Genomic DNA, 19,951 nt, shown 5'->3' on the forward strand with positions numbered 1-19,951 from the left:
GAGATTTCGATGAGCAGCTAGCAGCCTGGGACGGGGTGGGGGTTCAGTCTTCTGCATAGAGCGGTCAGAGACCATCTCTATGGACTTTTGAATAGAGACCTGAGGGAGGGAGGGAGGAAGCCATACTGTTACCTGGGGGAAGACGTCTTAGGTAGTTCAACACATTGAAAAGCCTGTAGTCCTTTGCCTGTTTGCTTTCAAATTTATTGTCTGCCTTCCCTGCAGACTGTGTTTCCCAGGCTCCCTTGCCCACTGTCTTCACGCTCGTCCAGAGGGAGATAGTGATGAGGTTAGAAGGTGGGAGGAAAAGGGAAGCTAGAGCATTTCTTCCCGGCCTCACACGGCATCTGTAGCAACGCCGTGCTTCCTCTGTGGTCTGTCGAGGTCCCATGAGGTCTGCTGGTTAGGCCTTGGCTTTCCTGTTTCACCGTCCTCTCTGGTGCCAATGCCACAGTCCAGCCGTTGCCCGGCTGGCATGTATTTAGGAGTGGAATTGCTGGACCATACGGTAATTCTGTGTTTACTTTTTGAGGAACCACCGAACTATTGTCAACAGTGGCCGTGCTATTTTATATTGATAATTTATTTTTTTTGAGTAGAGATGGGATTGCCTTTATCTCTTTGCAGTTGAACTTAACTCTGCTGTTAAATCTCCTTTTAGTTCTTATACTCTTTTTTTTTTCAAGGTTTTTAAAAGTTTGTTTATTTTGAAAGAAAGAGAGAGAACTAGCGGAGGAGGGGCGCAGAGAGAGAGGGACTGAGGATCCGAATCAGTCTCTGTGCTGACAGCACAGAGCCCGACGTGGGGCACGAACTCACGAACTGTGAGATCATGACCTGAGCCGAAGTTGGAGGCTTAAGTGACTGAACCACCTAGGTGCCCCTCAGTTCTTACACTTTTTTAAACAAAAAAAAATTTTTAATGTTTATTATTTATTTTTGAGAGAGAGAGAGAGAGCACAAGTGGGCAAGGGGCAGAGAGAGAGGGAGGCACAGAATCCGAAGCAGGCTCCAGGCTCCACGCTGTCAGCACAAAGCCTGATGCGGGGCTCAAACCCACAGACCGCGAGATTATGACCTGAGCCAAAGTCAGACGCTCAACCCAGATACCCTGGTTCTTATACTTTGAACACTACCTGTTGCTTTTGTTCTTCTGGCTTCAGGGATGGATTGGCTTTCTGCCATTAGTAATTTCTGTGGCCTCATTATTCTCTTATTTGGCCTCGTAGCTCTTGCAAAGTCTTCGTAACAGATGGCCTGTGTGAAATTCCTTCAGTGGACTCCCTGGTGCGGTTTCTGTTCATGGCCGGGGAGGCCCCGAGGTGGAGTGTGTTTGACATGTTGGACGAGTGTCAGGCACATCAGCGAGGCTGCAGCAGGGTCAGTCGGGATGGGGGAGAGCGCAACAGGGTGAAGCCCACAGGTGGGGGAGGAGCCAGGCCACAGCCGGGCAGTAGGTGGCAGTTTATCCTCCTTATCTTGCTTTGTTTTTCTGATCTACACCCACCTCCACCAAGATAATTGGCCCTTGTTCTCTGGAGTCAGTAGGGATGATTAGTGTTTATCCATCTATCAATTCATTTTTAGAGAGATGCCAATGGGGGGGGGTGGAGGGTGGAGGCTGGGGAGGGGCAGAGGGAGAGAGGGCGAGAGAGAGAATCTCAAGGAGGCTCCATGCTCAGTGCAGAGCCCAATACGGGGCTCGATCCCATGACCCTGGGATCATGACCTGAACTGAAATCAGGAGTCAGGTGCTCAACCGAATGAGCCACCCAGGCACCCCGGGATGTTTAGGTTTTAGATGTAAATGGACTGGAGTCTTCAAAAGTGATCCAGTATCTGTGATTATTGTGCATTTGTTCATTCTTAAAAATGTACCAAGTTCTGAATTATAAGCTTTAAATTGGCAGATTTTATGTTAAGTAAATCTTACCACAGTTAAAAAAGAAACCTAGGGTGGAGCCTGGGTGCCTCCGTCGCTTGAGCATCTGATTCTGGATTTCACCTCAGGTCATGATCCCATGGTTGGGGGATTGAGCAGTCTGTTGGGAGTCTGACTGAGATTCTCTCTCTCTCTGCCCTTCTACCCCACTCGTGTGCACACACTCTCTCTGTAAAATTAAAAAAAAATCTGGAAGTGGCTATAGTTACCTTTAATTGGCAAGTTTAAGGTTTTTTCCTAAGAGAGAGTTTAATAGCAGAGTTAATTTCATTTGCACAGAAATAAAGGCCATTCCATCTCTATTAATAAAAAATATATCAATGTAAAATGGTATAGCTGCTCAGAAAGGTAAATAGCGGCGCCCGGGTGGCTCAGTCTAAGTGTCTGATTTCGGCTCAGGTCATGATCTCACCACTTGTGAGTTTGAGCCCCATGTCAGGCTCTCTGCTGACAACTCAGAGCCTGGAGCCTGGTTGGGATTCTGTGTCTTCCTCTCTCTCTGCCCCTCTTCCACTCAGACTGTCTCTCTCCCTCAAAAATAAATGAACTTAAAAAAAAAAGTAAACGGAATTATTGTACGGTCCAGCAATTCCACTCCTAAATACAGACCTAAAAGAATTGAAAGCAGGGACTCAAACGGACACTCGTATACAAAAATGTTCCTAAAAGCCTTATTCACAAGAGCCAAAAGATGCAAAAAAGGCAAATGTCTGCCGACAGATGAATAGATGAATGCAACGTGGTATGGACATATAGTGGGGATATTACTCAGACAAAAAGAAGTGAAGTACAGATAAATACTGTAATGTGGATGATCCTTGAAACGTGATGCTAAATGAGAGTAGCCAGACACAGAAGGTCGTATGTTGAATGGATTCCACCCAGAGGAAGTATCTGGAATAGTCACATTACCAGAGACGGAAAGTAAAATAGAGGCCCCTGGGGAGAGGGGACAATGGGGGAGTTAGTGTTTAATGGGTACAGAGTTTCTGTTTGGGATGATGGGAAAGTTACACGGTGGTCATGGTCATACAACATGGCGACTGTACTTAATGCTCCAGAATTCTAACTTAAAAATGGTTAACGTGGTAGGGGCGCCTGGGTGAGTCAGTCAGTTGAGCGTCTGACTTCGGCTCAGGTCATGATCTCGCATTCCATGGGTTCGAGCTCCACATCGGGCTCTGTGCTGACGGCTCGGAGCCTGGAGCCTGCTTGGGATTCTGTGTCTCCCTCTCTCTCTGCCCCTCCCCGACTTGTGCCCTGTCTCAAAAATAAAAAAATAAACACAAAAAATTAAAAAGGATGGTTAATGCGGTACATTTCATTATGTATATTTTACGATTTTTAAAAAAGCAAAAAAAAAAAAAAATCAAGTTTAGGTACTTTTTACAAGTCTTTTTGATGTGACGTTTAAACCACACTTCCTGTGTCCTGCTTTCAGGAGGTAGCCTTGTGGCTGCTTGGGGGATGGCCGGGTGCAGCCCCTTACTGGGGATTCCGCTTTGCTAAGCCAGTGGTGTCTTATAGTCAGGCTCATCCAGATTTGGATGTGACTGTGTTTGGGGGGCACCTGTGCTCACCTAAGCCTGAGGCTGGACTAAAGGGGTGCTTGGTTGCCTTTTGTCCCTGGAATCATTGACAGAGTGTATGCATGACTCTGTTAGTTTTTTAACACTTATTTTTTTACGTTTATTTATTTTTGAGAGAGTGAGACAAAGTGAGAGTGGGGTAGGGGCAGAGAGAGCGGGAGACACAGGATCCGAAGCAGGCTCCAGGCTCCGAGCCATCAGCACAGAGCCCGACGTGGGGCTCGAACCCACAGACCGTGAGATCATAACCTGAGCTGAAGTCAGACGCTCAACCGACTGAGCCACCCAGGTGCCCCTGTTAGTTTTTTTACTTAAAATCCATGACCCGTTTCTTCTTTGGCTTCACAGATCTTGATTTTGCCTGGGGCTGTGGGATATCTTCTAGGTAATGGATCGTAAGTGATTAAGCTAGTCTTGACATTCTGTATCTCTGCTCCCTTTGGTTTTCTGGGATTCCTTACACCAGCCTGGAAAAAAAAGGGGTGATGGGGCTGGTTTTATCCTGTCCTCTTTCTTTGTGTTCTGATTGTGGATGTGATGCCCAGCGTGGTGGCAGCGCTCTGAGACAGTGAGGGGAAGGTCAGGAGCTCGGAGATTCCCCGCGACAGAGCCTTTGAACCAGCTGCCTACCTCCAGACTAAGTGTGTGAGAAGAACAATCCTTTCTTCGTCTACAAGGAGCCTGGCCCCCTGTTGTTGGGTTTTCTGTTTCTTGTTGAGCAGGGCTTTTTTTGTTTTTGTGTATTTTTGAGGGATGCAAAAATTCTTCACTTTTCTGCATGCGGGTATTGCTTGGTGCCTGGCATGTCCCCTGTCCCCTGTAAATGATTGTCAGGTGACTGAAGAGCATACTCTCTGTCACAGCATCAGGCTGCTTCTGCTTGCAGGGGACAGCAAGCCACTTAGATGTCAGCAAAACAGGGCACTTCTAACTCAGGTAACAGGAAACTGAGGGTGAGCTGGGTTCCGGGGCTCAGCACCCCCCGCACCCGTCTCTGGCTCTCAGCCCTACTTCTGTCTGGGTGGGTGTCTTTCCAGGTGGGCGCAGTCTACAGGAGAGGGAGGAAAAGAGCCCCAGGTGGCTCCAGGTTTACAGGGTTATTAGAGCTCCTGCTTCTAGCACAGTGGATGGCAGCCTCTTCCTTGAGGGATCACATAGTAGGTATTTGGGGGTCTGTGGGCAACTCCCCAGCTAGGACTGTGTAGCAGGAAAGCAGCCACAGACGGTATGTCTACAAATGGGCACGACTGCGGTCCAGTAAAACTTCACTTACGTAGACAAGTCGTGGGCCAGGTTTGGCCCTTAGGCCACTGTTTGCTGACTTCGGTTCTGGAAGAGACAAGGTCTCTTCTGTAGTGGTTCGTGTAGAAGCTGCGGGGAGAAGCCTGTGGTCCAGGGCTGGGACTAGGGTGAGGCCAGTAAGGCATTTGCCGCAGCCTGAAAATTTATGGGGGCACCAAAAATTTAGCAACCAAGAGAAATGACATCTTCGTGCAATATTTTTAAAAAGTCAGAATTAATACAGAAAAAAAGATGATGCACAAGATAGTAATCAGGGCCGGGATGAGCACAGGGTGGTGAGCGGGGCCAATTGTGGTCTACACCCTGCTCCTCCAGGTGGCTGCCCCGCTGGGTTACCTGTCCACCCCGGTGGGAGGAGAGCTTCACAGGCAACCAGATGGAATGCGGTTCTCCTAGGAAGGAGGGACACGGCTCCCGGAAGAAAGGGGGGAAGGGATACTGCTTGCCTACTGTGGTGCCTTGGCCCGAAGCATTTTAAGCTTGATTTTCTCATTTTTTCCCCTTGTCACAAACCGTAAAGGTGGGTACTGTTATCCCCATTTTACAGATGAGGAACCTGAAGGACAGAATAAGTTGCCCAAGGCCACATGGTGCCTGAACTAGAATTTGAGTCAGGGTTTTTGTCCTTGTCCAAAGCGTCTCAGCATCTATTAAAGTTGAGGCCTGTTAGAAACTTTGCCAAAGGGCTTGTGGTGTTCGTCGTCCTCTGTGAAAGGTGCTCCGGGAGGGAGCTCGCTGCAGCGCCCCCTGCATGGCTCTCGTTTGTGTGGGCAGACGGCTTTCCGGCGTTTGGAGAACCAGGAGCCCTCACCCCCTTTTGGAATCAGCCCCTGGTTTCGGGCCATAAGGGATCAGTGTTAATCCCGAAATTAAGTTACGGACACTGTAAGCCTTAAACGGCAGGTGAGGTGAGAGGCACTGGAAATAGACCGTATTAATGCTGGCAGTGCAGGTGGAGCCCTGCCGGGATAATTCTTATCATCACCCGCATCACTTTGGCAGGCTTTAGAAGGATTCTGTAGCGCTAAGCAATTTATGAAATTGAAAGGTGAAAACACACGTTCAGGTGCTGCGTACACATTCAAGGTCAGAGGTAGGTCACGGCAGTTCTCGAGAAAGACCGGATGCAGGTGAGAGTCACCTGATTTGAGTCATGACAGAGATGCACATGGTTGTTTGGCACGTTTCAAAACAAGCGACGGGCCTTTCGGCCTGGGCTCTTGCTCTCACTGTCGCCAGTCCTGGTTTCCGAGGGAGGCTTTGAGCGGAAGAAAGGCCGTGATGCACACGTGTGGTCTGGGCTGACCTCACGGGCTTGGGAAGGGGATTCGTGTAGCATTTAGGGATTGAGACACAAGGTAGTCCTGAGTGAGTGGCTCCGTTGGTTTCTCCAGTCATTCCCGAGGTGTTTATTACGTCTGATCCTGGAGGTTAGCTGGATCCACAGGTTCCCCCGCGTACGCATTCAGTTGCTGTTACCAGAAAAAGGAGAAGAGGACACAACACAATTGCTTCTGTTCGAGAAGGTAGTCATTGAGCAGATGGTGGTTGGCCGTCATGGCCCGGGCGTCGTGTTCAGGCTTTGCTTCCCTTTTCTCCGGTCTCCCCGAAATCTCTGAGTGATTCTGCGCTTTGGGGCTTATTTGAAGGGAGAGGAATCTGAAGCTTAGCATGGCCGAGGGAGCTGTCCAGGGCCATTCTGTTGATTGGTCTCTTCACTGTTGTCTGACCTGCTGGACTGGAAGCTTGTTGGTCGGGCGTGAATCCTTATCTACCTGGTAGCCCACAGCCTTGCCTGGCCCGTGGCAGCTCCCACGAAGCAGTCCAGGGGCGCCTGGGAGGCTCAGCTGGTTAAGGGCCCTTCTTCTGATTTCGGCTTAAGTCATGATCTCATAGTTCGTGGGTTCGAGCCCTGTTTCGGGCTCTGTGCTGACATGCTGAGCCTGCTTGGAATTCACTCCCCCTCTGCCCTTCCTCTGCTTGTGCGCGCGCTCTCTCTCTCTCTCTCTCTCTCTCTCTCTCTCTCTCTCTCTCCGTCTCTCAAAATAAATAAGTAGAGGAAAACTTGAAAACAAATGCAGTCCATGCTGACTGAGCTGAACTGAATGCTTCCAGCGAGCTTACTAACCTGGGATACAGTTTATGGAGATGCATGCCTTTGCATTCTTCTAGAAGGCAGGTGGAAAGATCACGTCTCATTCTCAGAGGGGTCTGTGATCCTGTTTAGCTCCAGGAGTAGAATCACCGTCTGTCCGCAGAGACTCCGCATTTCCCCCTTTGGGATAGGAAGCAGTTGTGAACATGACTGTTTTGATGAAGGTCGAACCCTCCCTCGTTGCGCAAGGCTCTCTGATTTAGCGGTTTGCAGTCAGGCAGCTCCGAGGTCCCATTCTGCTGTAGCGCTTACTGATCGTGTATCCCTGGGTGAAATTAACACATTGGTCAGGCTTTGGACCTTGTCTTTTTTTTTTTTAACGTTTATTTATTTTTGAGACAGAGAGAGACAGAGCATGAACGGGGGAGGGTCAGAGAGAGGGAGACACAAAATCCGAAACAGGCTCCAGGCTCTGAGCGGTCAGCACAGAGCCCGACGCGGGGCTCCAACTCATGGACTGCGAGTGGACCTTGTCTTTGACACAGAGATGGCCTTGGTGCTTAAGAGGACTGAGGTCAGGGGTAAAGTCTTCAGTGCGGTGGCTGGGACTTAGCTAATAAGGCTCCATCCACCAGCTGTTGTTGTTGTTGCTGCTGTAATTGGCAGCATGAAAAAGTGTTGATGAGCCAATGTGCAGAAAATTGATCACAAGATTAGGAAGATACTAGAATTAGAATTATGAAAAAATCTGTTGTGTGTGGATGAAAAAGGCAGGATGCGAGGAGATACAATAACTTTCTTAGCTCTTCCTTAAAGCCTCAAGTCTGTTCTCCCTCAGTCATATGGAAATCTTTTGTAGGGAAGTAGAAATGAGGACAGTTATGTACAAGAATGTTCAAAGCAGTAAGTAGGGATAATTGGCAATATATCATGTTTCCAGCAGAAGAGAAATAGTTCAATTATGTTTAACTGGGAGGCTGTCAAATACCATGTCTTCAAAGATCTTAAAAACTTTTTTTTCAATGTTTATTTATTTTTGAGAGAGACCACGAGCAGGGGAGGGGCAGAGAGAGTGGGAGACACAGAATCCGAAGCAGGCTCCAGGCTCCGAGCTGTCAGCACAGAGTCTGACACGGGGCTTGAACCCACATACCATTAGATCATGACCTGAGCCGAAGTTGGACGCCCAGTTAACTGAGCCACCCAGGTGCCCCGAATGTCTTCAAAGATTTTTAAATGTTATAGGAAAATGTTTGTGATCCAGACCAGTAAGGAAACAAACCAGGATTCAAAATTACACTCTTTGGTACCTTTCTTTTTCTGTGCTAAGGAAGTAACTCTTTTGCAGAAATGACTGGGAACTGTAAAATGACGCGCGTCCCAGGCTGAGTGCCACAGTGTCCGTCCCTCTCTCTGCAGAGCCGGTGTTCTGGTTCTACGTGAAGGAGGTCCTCAGCAAGCACGAGCTGCCACGCTTCTACTCCCTGCGCCACATCGCCTCAGACGTGGGCCGCGGCCGGGCCTGGCTCCGCTGTGCCCTCAATGAACACTCCCTAGAGCGGTACCTGCACATGCTCCTGGCCGACCGCAGCAGGCTCAGGTACCCGGGATGGGCATCTGCGGGGAGGGGTAGCCGAGCGCTTGGAATTGCAGAATCTGACTGCCCGGGTTTGCATCCCAGTCTCCCCATCGGGGCGGGTGGGTTCCCCTCTTATAGTCCCTGTTGGTTCAGCTGTGCTGTGGGCAGGGTTGGTCGGAGAATTAGTGCCAGAGTGGAAGCTCGTAAAGGGCTCAGCATGGCACCTGTAGACAGCAAGCACTCCGTAAATGTTTATTATTATGTAGGTGTGGGATGCAGAGGGAGCTGTCATCCCGGGACATAGCCTGCTCTTCCTTTGGTGGTTTAATCTGGGCTTCTTTCAGATCCAGAATTTCTTTCTCTTCAGATACTGGGTGTTCAGTATAAGTTTCATGTGTGTTTTTCCTTTGTGCTGGGTTCTTTACATTTCCTTCTGTTTTGTTTTGTTTTGTTTTTCTTTGAGGTTAATCAATCCCATACTGACTGAAAGAAATAGGGAAGTTTTGTGTAGGGGATAGAAGTCAATTGTTAGTTTAAAATTACCCATTTTATGATGTTTCCTCTTTTTGTTTTCCCCTTGATTGTGGACTTAAAGCTCACTCCATCAGTTACATAGGTCAGTTTTTGCTGCCAAAACAAATATCATAAAACCCTCAGTGACTTGAGATATAGCCACATTTACCTCTCCCCCTGCTACGTGTCTGTCGTGGATGAGTCTGGGTTTCCCATCTCAGGGTTCCAGGCTGACGTAGGATCCGTGTGAATGTTGCTTCCACGGTCGCTGAGGTAGGAAGAAGGGATGTGGGTTGAACTGAGCGTTGGTTTTTAAAGCTTCTGCCCAGAGAGAACCTTCACTTCCACTCACATTTCATTGCCCAGCAAGTCACATGGCGGCAGCCTAGCTCGGCAAGGTGGGGGTGCCTGGCTGTCACAGAGCAGTGGGGAGAGGGCACCGAATATGGGTCCACTGTGGTACGGTCAGCCACGTTCCTTTCAAAACCGTGTGACGCGCTGTCATTTTCTTATACTCGTGGTGTTGATATCTCTGTGTTAGTGGCTGTTATTTACCACCTGAGAATGGTGGACGAGACATGTCGTTTTGTGTCACCTGATGATGCAAAGGGACGGTGATCCATCCCACACTGGTGACCTGAGTAGTTTCCCCATTAGCAGTGCCCAGATCCTCAGTAGTGAGGATTTGATTTCAGTGAATTAATCTCATTTAATTCAGTAAGCCGGCATTTCATCAGTGCCGTGATGCATGGCCACGATTTTATCTGCTGCCACGTGCTCCCTGGCTTGTCTCCCCTTCTGTTTTGTGTGTGTGTGTGTGTGTGTGTGTGTGTGCGCTGCTTGTGGTCATCTCCCTACCAGCAGTTTGTTATGTGTTCTGGGATGATCCAGTCAGGCCCTTACACATACCCCTGAAGTTCTCCCGGTGATGATGCTCGTGGCGCCTCGCTTGGCTGGACACTCAGACTGTGGGTCTGAAATGGGAGGCAGGGGGGCCAGGAATGCCATGCTGGACAGCACCCGTGTGCTGTTCAGCTCTGGGCCGTGAGGCTGTGAACGTCTGCGAGCACTCCCCCCCCCCAACCCCACCCTGAGCATTAAGCGGTTTTAGTTGAGGAGAACACACCCCGTTTCTTACATTTCCAGGAAGCTCCTCCCAGCAGATCATTTGCAAGTAGTTCCGAGTTGTCCCACTCCGTTTCAAGGTGGACTGTTAACAACGAACAGCCCAATCACAGTTGAACTTAGCTGAATCACTGGCCACTTATCCACCTAGCTGTGGGAAAACCAAATTCACTTATACGCTTGGAACCTGGCTTAGATTTTTAAAGAGTCACGGCATTGGGAATTGGAGGTACCGTTGGCATGCCAGCTCAAACACGTTTGTGCTTCCGCTGACGTTCTGCTGGGTGAGTCTGTTGAAAGTGGGGCGTTTCTTCTTTCCTGTTAGTTGTCCTCAGTCACTCGAGCGGGGAATGCATCCCGTCTCCTGCTGAACCCCATGACCCTCACCACTGATGGTGCTTCAGTGATTTGAGCTTTGAGGCAATTAACTGAGAGTTCTCCTACCTGGTGGCTGAGTCAGGGGTTGAGGATATTGGCTTGCTGTGGTTTAGCAGGGGTTGGATAAAGAGCCAGGGCACTGGGCTGGGAGACCTGCTTTGAGCCCTGCCTGTACCATTACTGCCGACGACCTTGGACAATCCCTGTAGGCCTTACTGACCTCTTGCTATAGCCGTTTAGATTCATGGGGCCCTTTTAGCTTCCCAGCCCTTTCCAGGGATAACTCGGGCTTTTGGGTCTGCAGCCCAAGGAAGTATTTCATGCAAATGTTGTGGTTGCTGGAGCTACAGAATTCTAGAATTTCTTTCTGAAGTTGTTTCTTGCAGTAGCTTGGTCAGGGGGCCAGCTTGGATTTCTTGTGTGTCTTACAGACATTCCCTGAGTGAGCACTACCTCTCTGTTCGTCTCCTTCCCCTTTGCCTCTTGATATAAATACCCTGTTTACGTTGCCCATTTCAGTACACTGGAGCTCAAGGCACCAATGAGGAAGTCGTAGGATATATACCTTCAGTCCTTTACAACCAGAAGCTTCATCCCCATGGAGACCTTGGATTTCCGCTCTGGGATGACCGGGCGTGGATTTTCCAGGGAGCCATGTAAGGGAATTTATTTGGCTGATGGATGCAGAGAACTGCTGTTCAGAGCTTTTCCCCTTTCTCTTTCAATTTGCAGCACTTTTTATGAAGACTGGTCTTTTGTGATGGATGAAGAAAGGTCTAGCATGCTTCCCACCATGGCAGCTGGTAAGCCCGGCTCAGGCCAGGATTGATGAGTCCTTGAAGTGTGGTGAGCACAGTCGGCTACCTGGGAGGGAATTTATAACTCCAGGGGATGCTGTGATTTCCCCTGTCCCTTGCTGACTTAATGGGTCACTGGCCACTGCCCTTCCTTTGGTGGAATTGATTACTGAGCCCATTTGTCTTGAATTGGATACCCTGGTAGGGAAAGCCTGGGGGTGGGGGCTTTGGCCGTGGCTTTACCAGTATAACATGAAGACCTGGGGATTTGGAAGCAGGAGACCTGCCTTTGAAGCCTGGCCCTACCCCTTCCTGGCTGGTGGCCTGGGGCAGATCCTGTGAGCTCTGTCACCCTTACTGCCTGCTCCTCTGCAAGGCAGGGATCTTGATAGCATGGGAATTGTTTTCAAAGTGCCATGAGAGAATCACACGTGACGAGAGTAACATGTGATTTATTAGCGTGAGAGCCCTGGATTGATGTTAGTTGGTGCATCGTTAGATTATCATTTGATTTTCACTCAAAGGGTGAGCCCAACAGAAGTGGGTAACTTGCTTCTTTCTTTAAAATCCTTCCTTGCCTCCCTCCTTTTTTTTTTTTTTTTCCCTGAAGGTTCACACTAAGGCCCACATATTGAGAGTTAATGTTAGTCGTGTCCACCGAGGAGGAGAAGTCAGGCTCTGACCGTGAATTCTGGGTAGGCCAGAATTCTGCAAGCTTTTACCTAAAGTAATCGTGGTAATGATACTGGTTGGCACACATTTTTGGTTGCGTACTGAGCTGAGTGTTCTTGGTGGGTGATTGTCTTTGATACCCTGTGAAAGCGATGCTGTTGGCCCCGTTTTACAGATAAGGAAGCTGAGGCTCAGGTGGTGCGTGGCCTGACCAAGGTCTCCTAGAACGTGGTAGGATTCACCGCAGGCCCTCTCACCCCAGGGCTTACATCTTAACCTCCCCCCAGGCTGACCTCTTGTCTTCCACAGATAGGGAGAGGATTTGGATTTGGAAAGACTCCCCTCCTGCCATCGCTGGTGTCTACTGACCCCATTTTGTGGGAGGTTTTTTAATCCGTGTTTAAGATCAGCCCGTCCCCTCTTGCGTGTTCTGCCAGGCCCCACGTGTTCATCGTGGTGGGGGCGTGAGTCTCCCATGGCAGACACTCCAGACTTTTCCCTTTTTTGGGACAGGTCTGAACTCTATCCTCTTCGCAATTAACATCGACAACAAGGACTTAAATGGGCAGAGTAAGTTTGCTCCTACCGTCTCAGACCTCTTGAAGGAGTCCACGCAGAACGTGACCTCCTTGCTGAAGGAATCCACGCAAGGAGTGAGCAGCCTTTTCAGGGAGATCACAGCGTCCTCTGCTGTCTCCATCCTTATCAAACCCGAGCAGGACACGGAGCCCCTGCCCGTCGTGTCCAAGCACGTCAGCACCGGTGAGCAGGATGGGGCATGCGTGGTGGAACAGGGGGTTCGGGTGAAAGGACGACTGGCCGCGGCCAAGAGGGATGCATCTGGTGGTCTGAAAGTCCCAAGGGGAATGAAATCTATGTTCCCTTCGTTTTTAGTTCATGTTTGTGTTCGTGTTTATTTTTCTTCCGCTTACTCACTCTGGAAGGGGCTGAGAGCCCTGCTGAGCTGTGGAGATGATATGGTGGGAGAGCAGACAGCTCACTGAGAGCACACTGAATGTGAGGGTGTGTGAGTCGCATGGAAACAGAAGAGCTGGAACTTCATGCATTTATTCCTTCCTTTGTTCACATGTTCTTTGTTCACTGCGTTCTGTGTGCTCAGCGGGGAACTAGGAAGATTGCTAACATTTAGACCGCAGTCTCTTTTGGGCTGGGTAGGGGTACCCATTTGATGGCAAATTATACAAATAAGTGAGTATCCTCTTGATAAATGGGATAAAAGCCAAGCAGGGAGTGCTATCAAGAATGTGTACTCTTGCTGGAGGGTGGAGGGGGGGGTGACAGTTAGGTGCAGGCCAAGGGGGAGGGAGGAGTTGGTCAGCTTTGACTCTAGGCTGTGGGGAAGCAAAGTTGATTTAGTTGAGATCAGTTTTATGAGAAGTTTGTGATACGCTTTGAGGCTTCCGGGGCGTCCAGAATGTTGCTACAGCAAAGTTGGAGATTTGGGGTTTAAGTACGTAGTCCTAGTATTCTCAAACCTCTTAAACAAGGCAGTGATCATGGGCATCTCTTTGGAATTATTAATGACGGTGAAGATTCAGAACCCATGGGGTCTTTGGTATACATTGGCTTTATCTGTCTGGTCCTCCCCTTCTCCGGCAGAGACCCCCAGCAAATGACAGGAAATAGGACCGTTGGGGGCTTTGTGAAGCCAAGACCCTGGAAGTTGTATACCCCACGGAGCGTTCTTTCCATCCATTTTGGGGACTCTGCTTTTGACACTGTCTCAGCGTTTGATACACTGGTGAAGCATCCCCATGTGGTTCAGACGGGATGGAGTGTCTGGAGTCAGCTTGAAGTGTCTCACACCCAAGTTTGAGGATTAAGATGGGTGAACAAACTGGTTCACATAAGTACTAGTCACCAAGACAGCCTTGATTTCTGTTTCAGGTAGTCTTTGCTGTGTAACAAACAGCCTCCAAAGTGTAGTGGCTTGAAACAACCACAATTTATTATTTTTTTGATGACTGTGCATTGATGGGATAGTTCTGCTGGTGTCACTTGGGCTTCCTCATGGGGCTGTCCCGAGCTGGTGGCTGAGCCGGAAGATCTAAGACGGTCTCACTCATGTGCCTGGGAATAGTGCCCACTGTTGGCTGGGGCATCTGTTTTTCTACACGTGGCCTCCTCTGCTCTAATAAGCTAGGCTGGCTTCCTTCCCCGGTAGTTTCAGGGCAGCATTCGAGGGGGTGCAGCACCTACTGATGGCTGGGCTCCAGAGTTCGCCGTTACTTGTGCCACATGCTGCAGGGAAGATGTGAGCACTGAGCCAGCCCGTGCTCAAGGGGGTGGGGAAATAGACACACCCTCGGAAGGAGGAGCAGCCGAGTCCCATTGTAAAGGGGACCATTGACCACCACCCCAAACGGGTGTTCTTGGTCTCATCAGTCAGCCAGGAGAGTACTTTCCAAAGTGAAAGTTGTCTCAGGAGTGGGAGCACCCTCTGAATCAAAGTGCTCAGAAGGGACAATTGTAATGTGTGCTCTGTGATGTGTTTGTTTACCCCAGAAGTGTAGTCCCACATCCATTTTGTTCAGTCTCCTGTAGACAGGTTTTTCTCCCTCGAGGATTAAAAAAAATCTGAACGTATCTGAAGTGTATTTTTCCATTGACCAGCAGAGGAATTGCCATGATGTGGACGCCACATGGCTCAATTGTGGCTTTATCTTGCCTACTTCTTGTGACACCATATGTTCTTTTACCAGATGCCAAATGTAAAAAGGAGCGGAAGAAGAAGAAAAAGGTGACCAACATCATCTCGTTTGATGATGACGAAGAGGAGAACTCTGGCGATGTTTTTAAGAAGATACCCGGGGCCGGGGAGAGTTCAGAGGACAACTCTGACCGCTCCTCGGTCAACATCTTGTCGGCCTTTGAAAGCCCCTTCGGGCCAAATTCCAACGGAAGTCAGAGCAGCAACTCATGGAAAATTGATTCTCTGTCTTTGAACGGGGAGTTTGGGTACCAGAAGCTCGACGTGAAAAGCATCGATGACGAGGATGTGGATAACAACGAGGATGATGTGTACGGAGGGAGCATGTCCGGAAGGAAGTGCCTGGGCCACTCGGGGTCGCCTGAGAAGTAAGTTCCACTTGGAGCTTTTAGCATAGGGTTGGCGTGTTAACGGCTGTCTCTTTCTGCAGCATCGGGTGAAGTGAACGCACACACGGTTTATAGGAGGCATCATTCGCTTTTCTGATCTTGAGTTAGGAGGAAGGAGCGTTAGCTTACTGTCCTCCTGAGAACGAACTCGAGGGAAGGGAGTGCATTTGAAGGTCCTTCTAAAGTTGGTGTCCAGACGCATGCCTTGACATTCTCGCCTTAGGTACGTGTCCTTCATTCCTGTTGCTTGGATGTTGCTTGTGTCTCTAACTTGCTCCTCGCACAGGAAGCTCGGGAAAGAGGCAGGGTTTTTCTCGAGCACAGTCGCAGGCTGCCAGTTTCTCTGTTTATGTACCGGCGCGTGAACAGCAGGAATTTGCCTGCACTTGCCGCTTGAACAGTGGACTTGGCGGTAGGTGGATGTTTGGAAGGGCCCTGATGCACACGGGGGCAGAAAGCACAACAGCACAGTTCAGAGCGTGGATCCTGGAATCAACACAGCCTGGCTTCTCATTTCCTAGCTGCGTGGATTTGCTTGGACACATTTACCTCCCAGAGCCTCAGGCCTCATCTGAGACCTGGGAGCAAAACAGCACCTGCTTCTCGGAGTCGTTGGGTTAGCGGCAGACGTGCGTGGGGCCTTTGGCAGCAAGAAGGCACACAGGTCAGCTGCTTCTGCTCTCGCTGCTCTGTACTCATTCCTGTGCTTGGTCTTACTCTGAGCACTGGATGAACGAGCTGCCCCTTCACTTGGGCCTTGCGGTGCACGGGGCCATCGTCACGCTGGCTTCACACCCAGCCCGTGACAGCATCACCTGGAGATGCCGACACCCCGCGGCGGGATTAGGGGCGCAGCGTCTCTGGCTGTGAGCTTCTCATGTCCCGCCTCGTTCTGTCTCATGACACGGTGCCTGTTTCTGATTTCTGCTCTTTGCCCTCATTCACACGGGTGCCTGTCTGAGCAGCGTTACTGTATCGATCACCTGTGATAGGCCGGGCACGGCGGGCTCCTCGCGTACCCGCCCTGGGAGGTTGGTGGGTGCCACGCTCACTTGGTGGATGAAGGCAGACAGCAGAGATGTGTCAGAGCAGCGGCAGGGCGGGCCCTAAGGTTCAGTTACGCTGTGCTCCCACGCTTTTACTGTCAGCTGTTTTCCATGTTTCTACATGACGTAGGGATATCGCTTGGTTGACAGTCCATTGGATCAACTTGTCATGATTTGCTAACGTCTCTTTCCCCCGCGTTCAGTATTTAGGTTGTTGGCCTTTGATGTTGTTGCTGCTGTTTTTGCCTTTTTGTGATCAGCCATTCTGAACTGGACGTGTTCACGCACGAGCATTTCTTCTACTCCTGGAGGGTGTGTTGGGGTAGGTCCCCCGGAGTGTTGCTCTTGTCCAGAGGGATGAGCGTTGGCCACCTGGGACCCACGTACTGTGACCCGCTGTGTGAGTCCGGGTCTCCAGAGAAGCAGAACCGATGGGGGCGGCGTGTGTCTGCGTGTGGGCAGGAGTCCTGCCCGCTTGTCCGCGGTTCCATTTGCCACGGTTTCCTTTCCACGGTTTCTGTTCCCCCGGAGCCAACCGTGGTCCTGGAGCAGTGGCGCTCCTTCTCCCGGCTCATCACGAGGTCCGCGGTGGCCTTGTGCTGCGTCACAGCGCCCGCATTCACTCTGCTTCATCTCACTGATGTCGGCAGGCTGGGTCCGAGGACCCAGAAGGGCTCCCACAGGACCAGCCACGAGCAGCCCTGGCTGCACACAGGCTAGAAATCAAACTCGAGCCAGCAGAAGGTGAAGACAGAACTTGCTGAAGGCATGGAGTACAGGGACGGTGTGTTTGGGAGACTCAGCAAGGGAAGGACGGCGTCATGTCCTTGCTTGGAGCCCGGGATTTTTTACTGAGGATTGTGCTCTGGGGTATGTCACCTCTCGGGCGTCCGGGAACCACTTAGAACAAAGACCAGGATCCAGGTGTTACGCCTTGGAGCTAGGGGGGGTCTTGGTGTCGAGGGGTCCAGCACCGGTGGTCTGGAATACTCTCTCTCCGTTCTGGCCTGGTCCTTCCTTGGATGTGATCTGGCCTAAAGAAATCATTCGCTCCTTGTCCCTTACAAGGAGGATGTCTGCTATTTGCATTTTGAGGCACATGTAACATGGGGTTGCGGGTCCTAGCAGGAAAAGGAGCAGGAAGGGGAGCAAAAAGCCGATTTCTGTGGAGTCCTTCAGCTTCCCTGCCTCCTCATCACGTGGGCGGTGCGTCTTCTCACGTCATCACGAGAAGGGTGACTACAGTGCAGTATGATATCTTGAGAGAGAGAGAGAGAGAGACCACATTCACGAAACTTTTGTGGCAGATCACGGTTACAGTTGTCATATTGCATTGTAAGTTACTGTTGTTAATCTCCTAATGTGCCTCATTTATAAATTAAACTTTACTATAGGTGTGTATGGATAGGAAAACACAGTATATCTATAGAGGGCTCAGTAATGTGTGTACTCTTAGGAATTCCTTGGGGGGTCTTGGGATGTATCCCCTGCGGATAAGGAGAGGGAGACGCTACCGTCTGTCTGTATCTGTCTGTCTAGATAGATTTTAAGGAATGGGCTCACGTGATTGTGGACACCTGACAGGTCCAGGATCTGTAGGACGTAGGCCAGCGGGCTGGAGACCCAGGGAGGAGCTACATTTCCAGTCCAGAGGCAGGCTGCTGGCAGAATTCCTTCTTCTTTTAAAAAAAAAAATTTTTTTTTAATGTTTTTATTTATTTTTGAGACAGAGAGAGACAGAGCATGAGCAGAGAAGGGGCAGAGAGAGAGGGAGACACAGAATCTGAAGCAGGCTCCAGGCTCTGAGCTGTTAGCAAAGAGCCCGACGCGGGGCTCGAACTCACACACTGCAAGATCATGACCTGAGCCGAAGTCGGACCCTCAACCGACTGAGCCACCCAGGCGCCCCCAGAATTCCTTCTTCTTTGGGGGACCTCGGTTTTTCCTGTTAAGACCATCAGCTGATTGGATGAGACCCAGCCAAACATGGAGGGTGATCTGCTTTACTCTGAGTCCACCCTCTTAGGTGTTAATCTCATCTGAACATATCTCCTCAAGCAACTGGAACAACGTTTGATCAGATATCTTGGTGCCGTGGCCTAGCCACGTTGCCACATAACATCCACATAAGCCCTTTGTTCTTAAGCAGGGCCTTTTGGGACGTGCCACTTGCATTCAGTGTCTCTGTGGGTGAGTGCATCTCTGAGTTGATTCACCCTGTGTGTTTTTTGTCCCCAGACACAGTCATTTCTCTTCCTATTAGACTGGGGCCATTGAGGGAAGCCTGAGCGGGAGGGCAGCCTGCGAGCCAAGGTAGCCACCGCCGGCATTGTGATGTGTAAGACACAAAACAGTGCAGGGTGACCTTTACAGGGGCCCGGGCCCTTCCAGGCCATTGGGCCTCCCGCACATTCTGGACGGACTCTCCCTGGCGTAAGGCGGGGGATCTTGATTGAGCATTCTGCAGAGCCCCTTGGCGAAGAGCGGAGAATGATGAGATGGCCCACTGAGTAATACTTTCGTTTTGATTCTAAGCTCACGTTCACAGGAGAGGTCTGGGAGCTGGAGGGGCCGGCGTCTTAGCAGTTGAGCAGCACAGCCAGGTTTGTGAGGGAAAAGTGGCCCTTCCTGGAGAAGCTCTCTGTGGATGTGACAGCCTCTGGCCAGTCAGTGCCCTGATTGTCTTTAAAATGCTCTGTTGGCCAAAAGCTGGGTTTATGTTTCTGTTTGCTGGCAGTTAAAACGCTTCTTTGATGACCGAGGGAAAAAATCTTGTCCCTCCCGCCTCAATATTTACAAGTGTTTGGTTTGCCTTTTTTTTTTTTTCCTTACAAGAGGATAATATCTTTATCATAGAAAGGGGTTTTTCTGTCACTTGACAGTGACTTGACTGTGTCCTTGGACACCAGTAGGGAAGTGGGGTGAACACATAATTCAAAAAGAATTACAAACATAGGGGAAACTGTTAACATCTTGCTAGCAATTAAGCAAGTGCAGAGTGCAGCAGACAGCTGGAATTTTCCCCGGGATTTAAACTGAAAACCGGAGAAAAGGAGAGCCCTAGGTTAGTGCCCTGGGGGGAGGGCTTGCTCTCTGCGTGTCCTCAGCTGCTTGGTACCTTCTAGGCACACAGTAGGCCTTAAATGTGGAGTGGATGATGGGGCGAGTCTGGCGCACAGGGCCGCCAGATCCTCACAGATCACGTCCCTCGTGTTGACCGCCTTGTGGAAAGACGGTTTGACGCGACCTCAGGAGCCTCCGAAATGTTTGTCCCACCTGATTCAGCAGTTTTGTTGCTGGGAATCTACCCTGAGGAACGAGCCTCCGGAAAGGAAAACCTGTTGCTGCCTCTTGACTCCAAAGTCCTTGCTCACAGAAGTAGAACACTGGAGCTGACCTCAGCTCTCGTGTAGTTTAAACTCGAACGTCTTAACGATGCAGATCTTGGACATCTTTTTTTTTTTTTTTTTAAGTTTTTAACGTTAAATCCAGTAGTTAACGTAGTGTTTCATTAGTTTCAGGTGTACAATACAGGGAGTCAGCAGTTCCATACAGGACCCAGTGGGATCTGGAACATCTTAAATGACATTTAAGAGTGTCTTAGTAGTGTGAACACAAACTTATGAATTAATATGGAGTGGGAAAGAGCAAAATATTAATCCTACATTGAGTTTCGTTATGACCTCTTAAAGGAAAATACGTGTAGAACGGAGCCACTACGGAAATGGTGTCTAATGCGGTTTTGCTTTTGGTGGTGTGGCTTTTGGTGTATCCCCTCCCCCCCCCCCCCCCC

The 19,951-nt window shown here is 50.0% G+C and overlaps 1 protein-coding gene across 2 annotated transcripts in view; it reads left to right on the top strand.

The window, feature by feature from the left end:
* SNX29 (sorting nexin 29) overlaps positions 1–19,951 on the top strand; it is a 493,130-nt gene that overhangs the window by 51,918 nt on the left and 421,261 nt on the right. For both annotated transcript variants that reach the window (XM_049638266.1, XM_049638267.1), the window contains exons 5-8: positions 8,348–8,528; positions 11,256–11,326; positions 12,506–12,754; positions 14,716–15,091. In XM_049638266.1, the coding sequence (XP_049494223.1) occupies positions 8,348–8,528; positions 11,256–11,326; positions 12,506–12,754; positions 14,716–15,091 (877 nt within the window). The remainder of the gene's footprint in view (positions 1–8,347; positions 8,529–11,255; positions 11,327–12,505; positions 12,755–14,715; positions 15,092–19,951) is intronic.

Source organism: Panthera uncia, chromosome E3 (genome assembly GCF_023721935.1).
Source record: "Panthera uncia isolate 11264 chromosome E3, Puncia_PCG_1.0, whole genome shotgun sequence".
NCBI classification, from domain to species: Eukaryota; Metazoa; Chordata; class Mammalia; order Carnivora; family Felidae; genus Panthera; species Panthera uncia.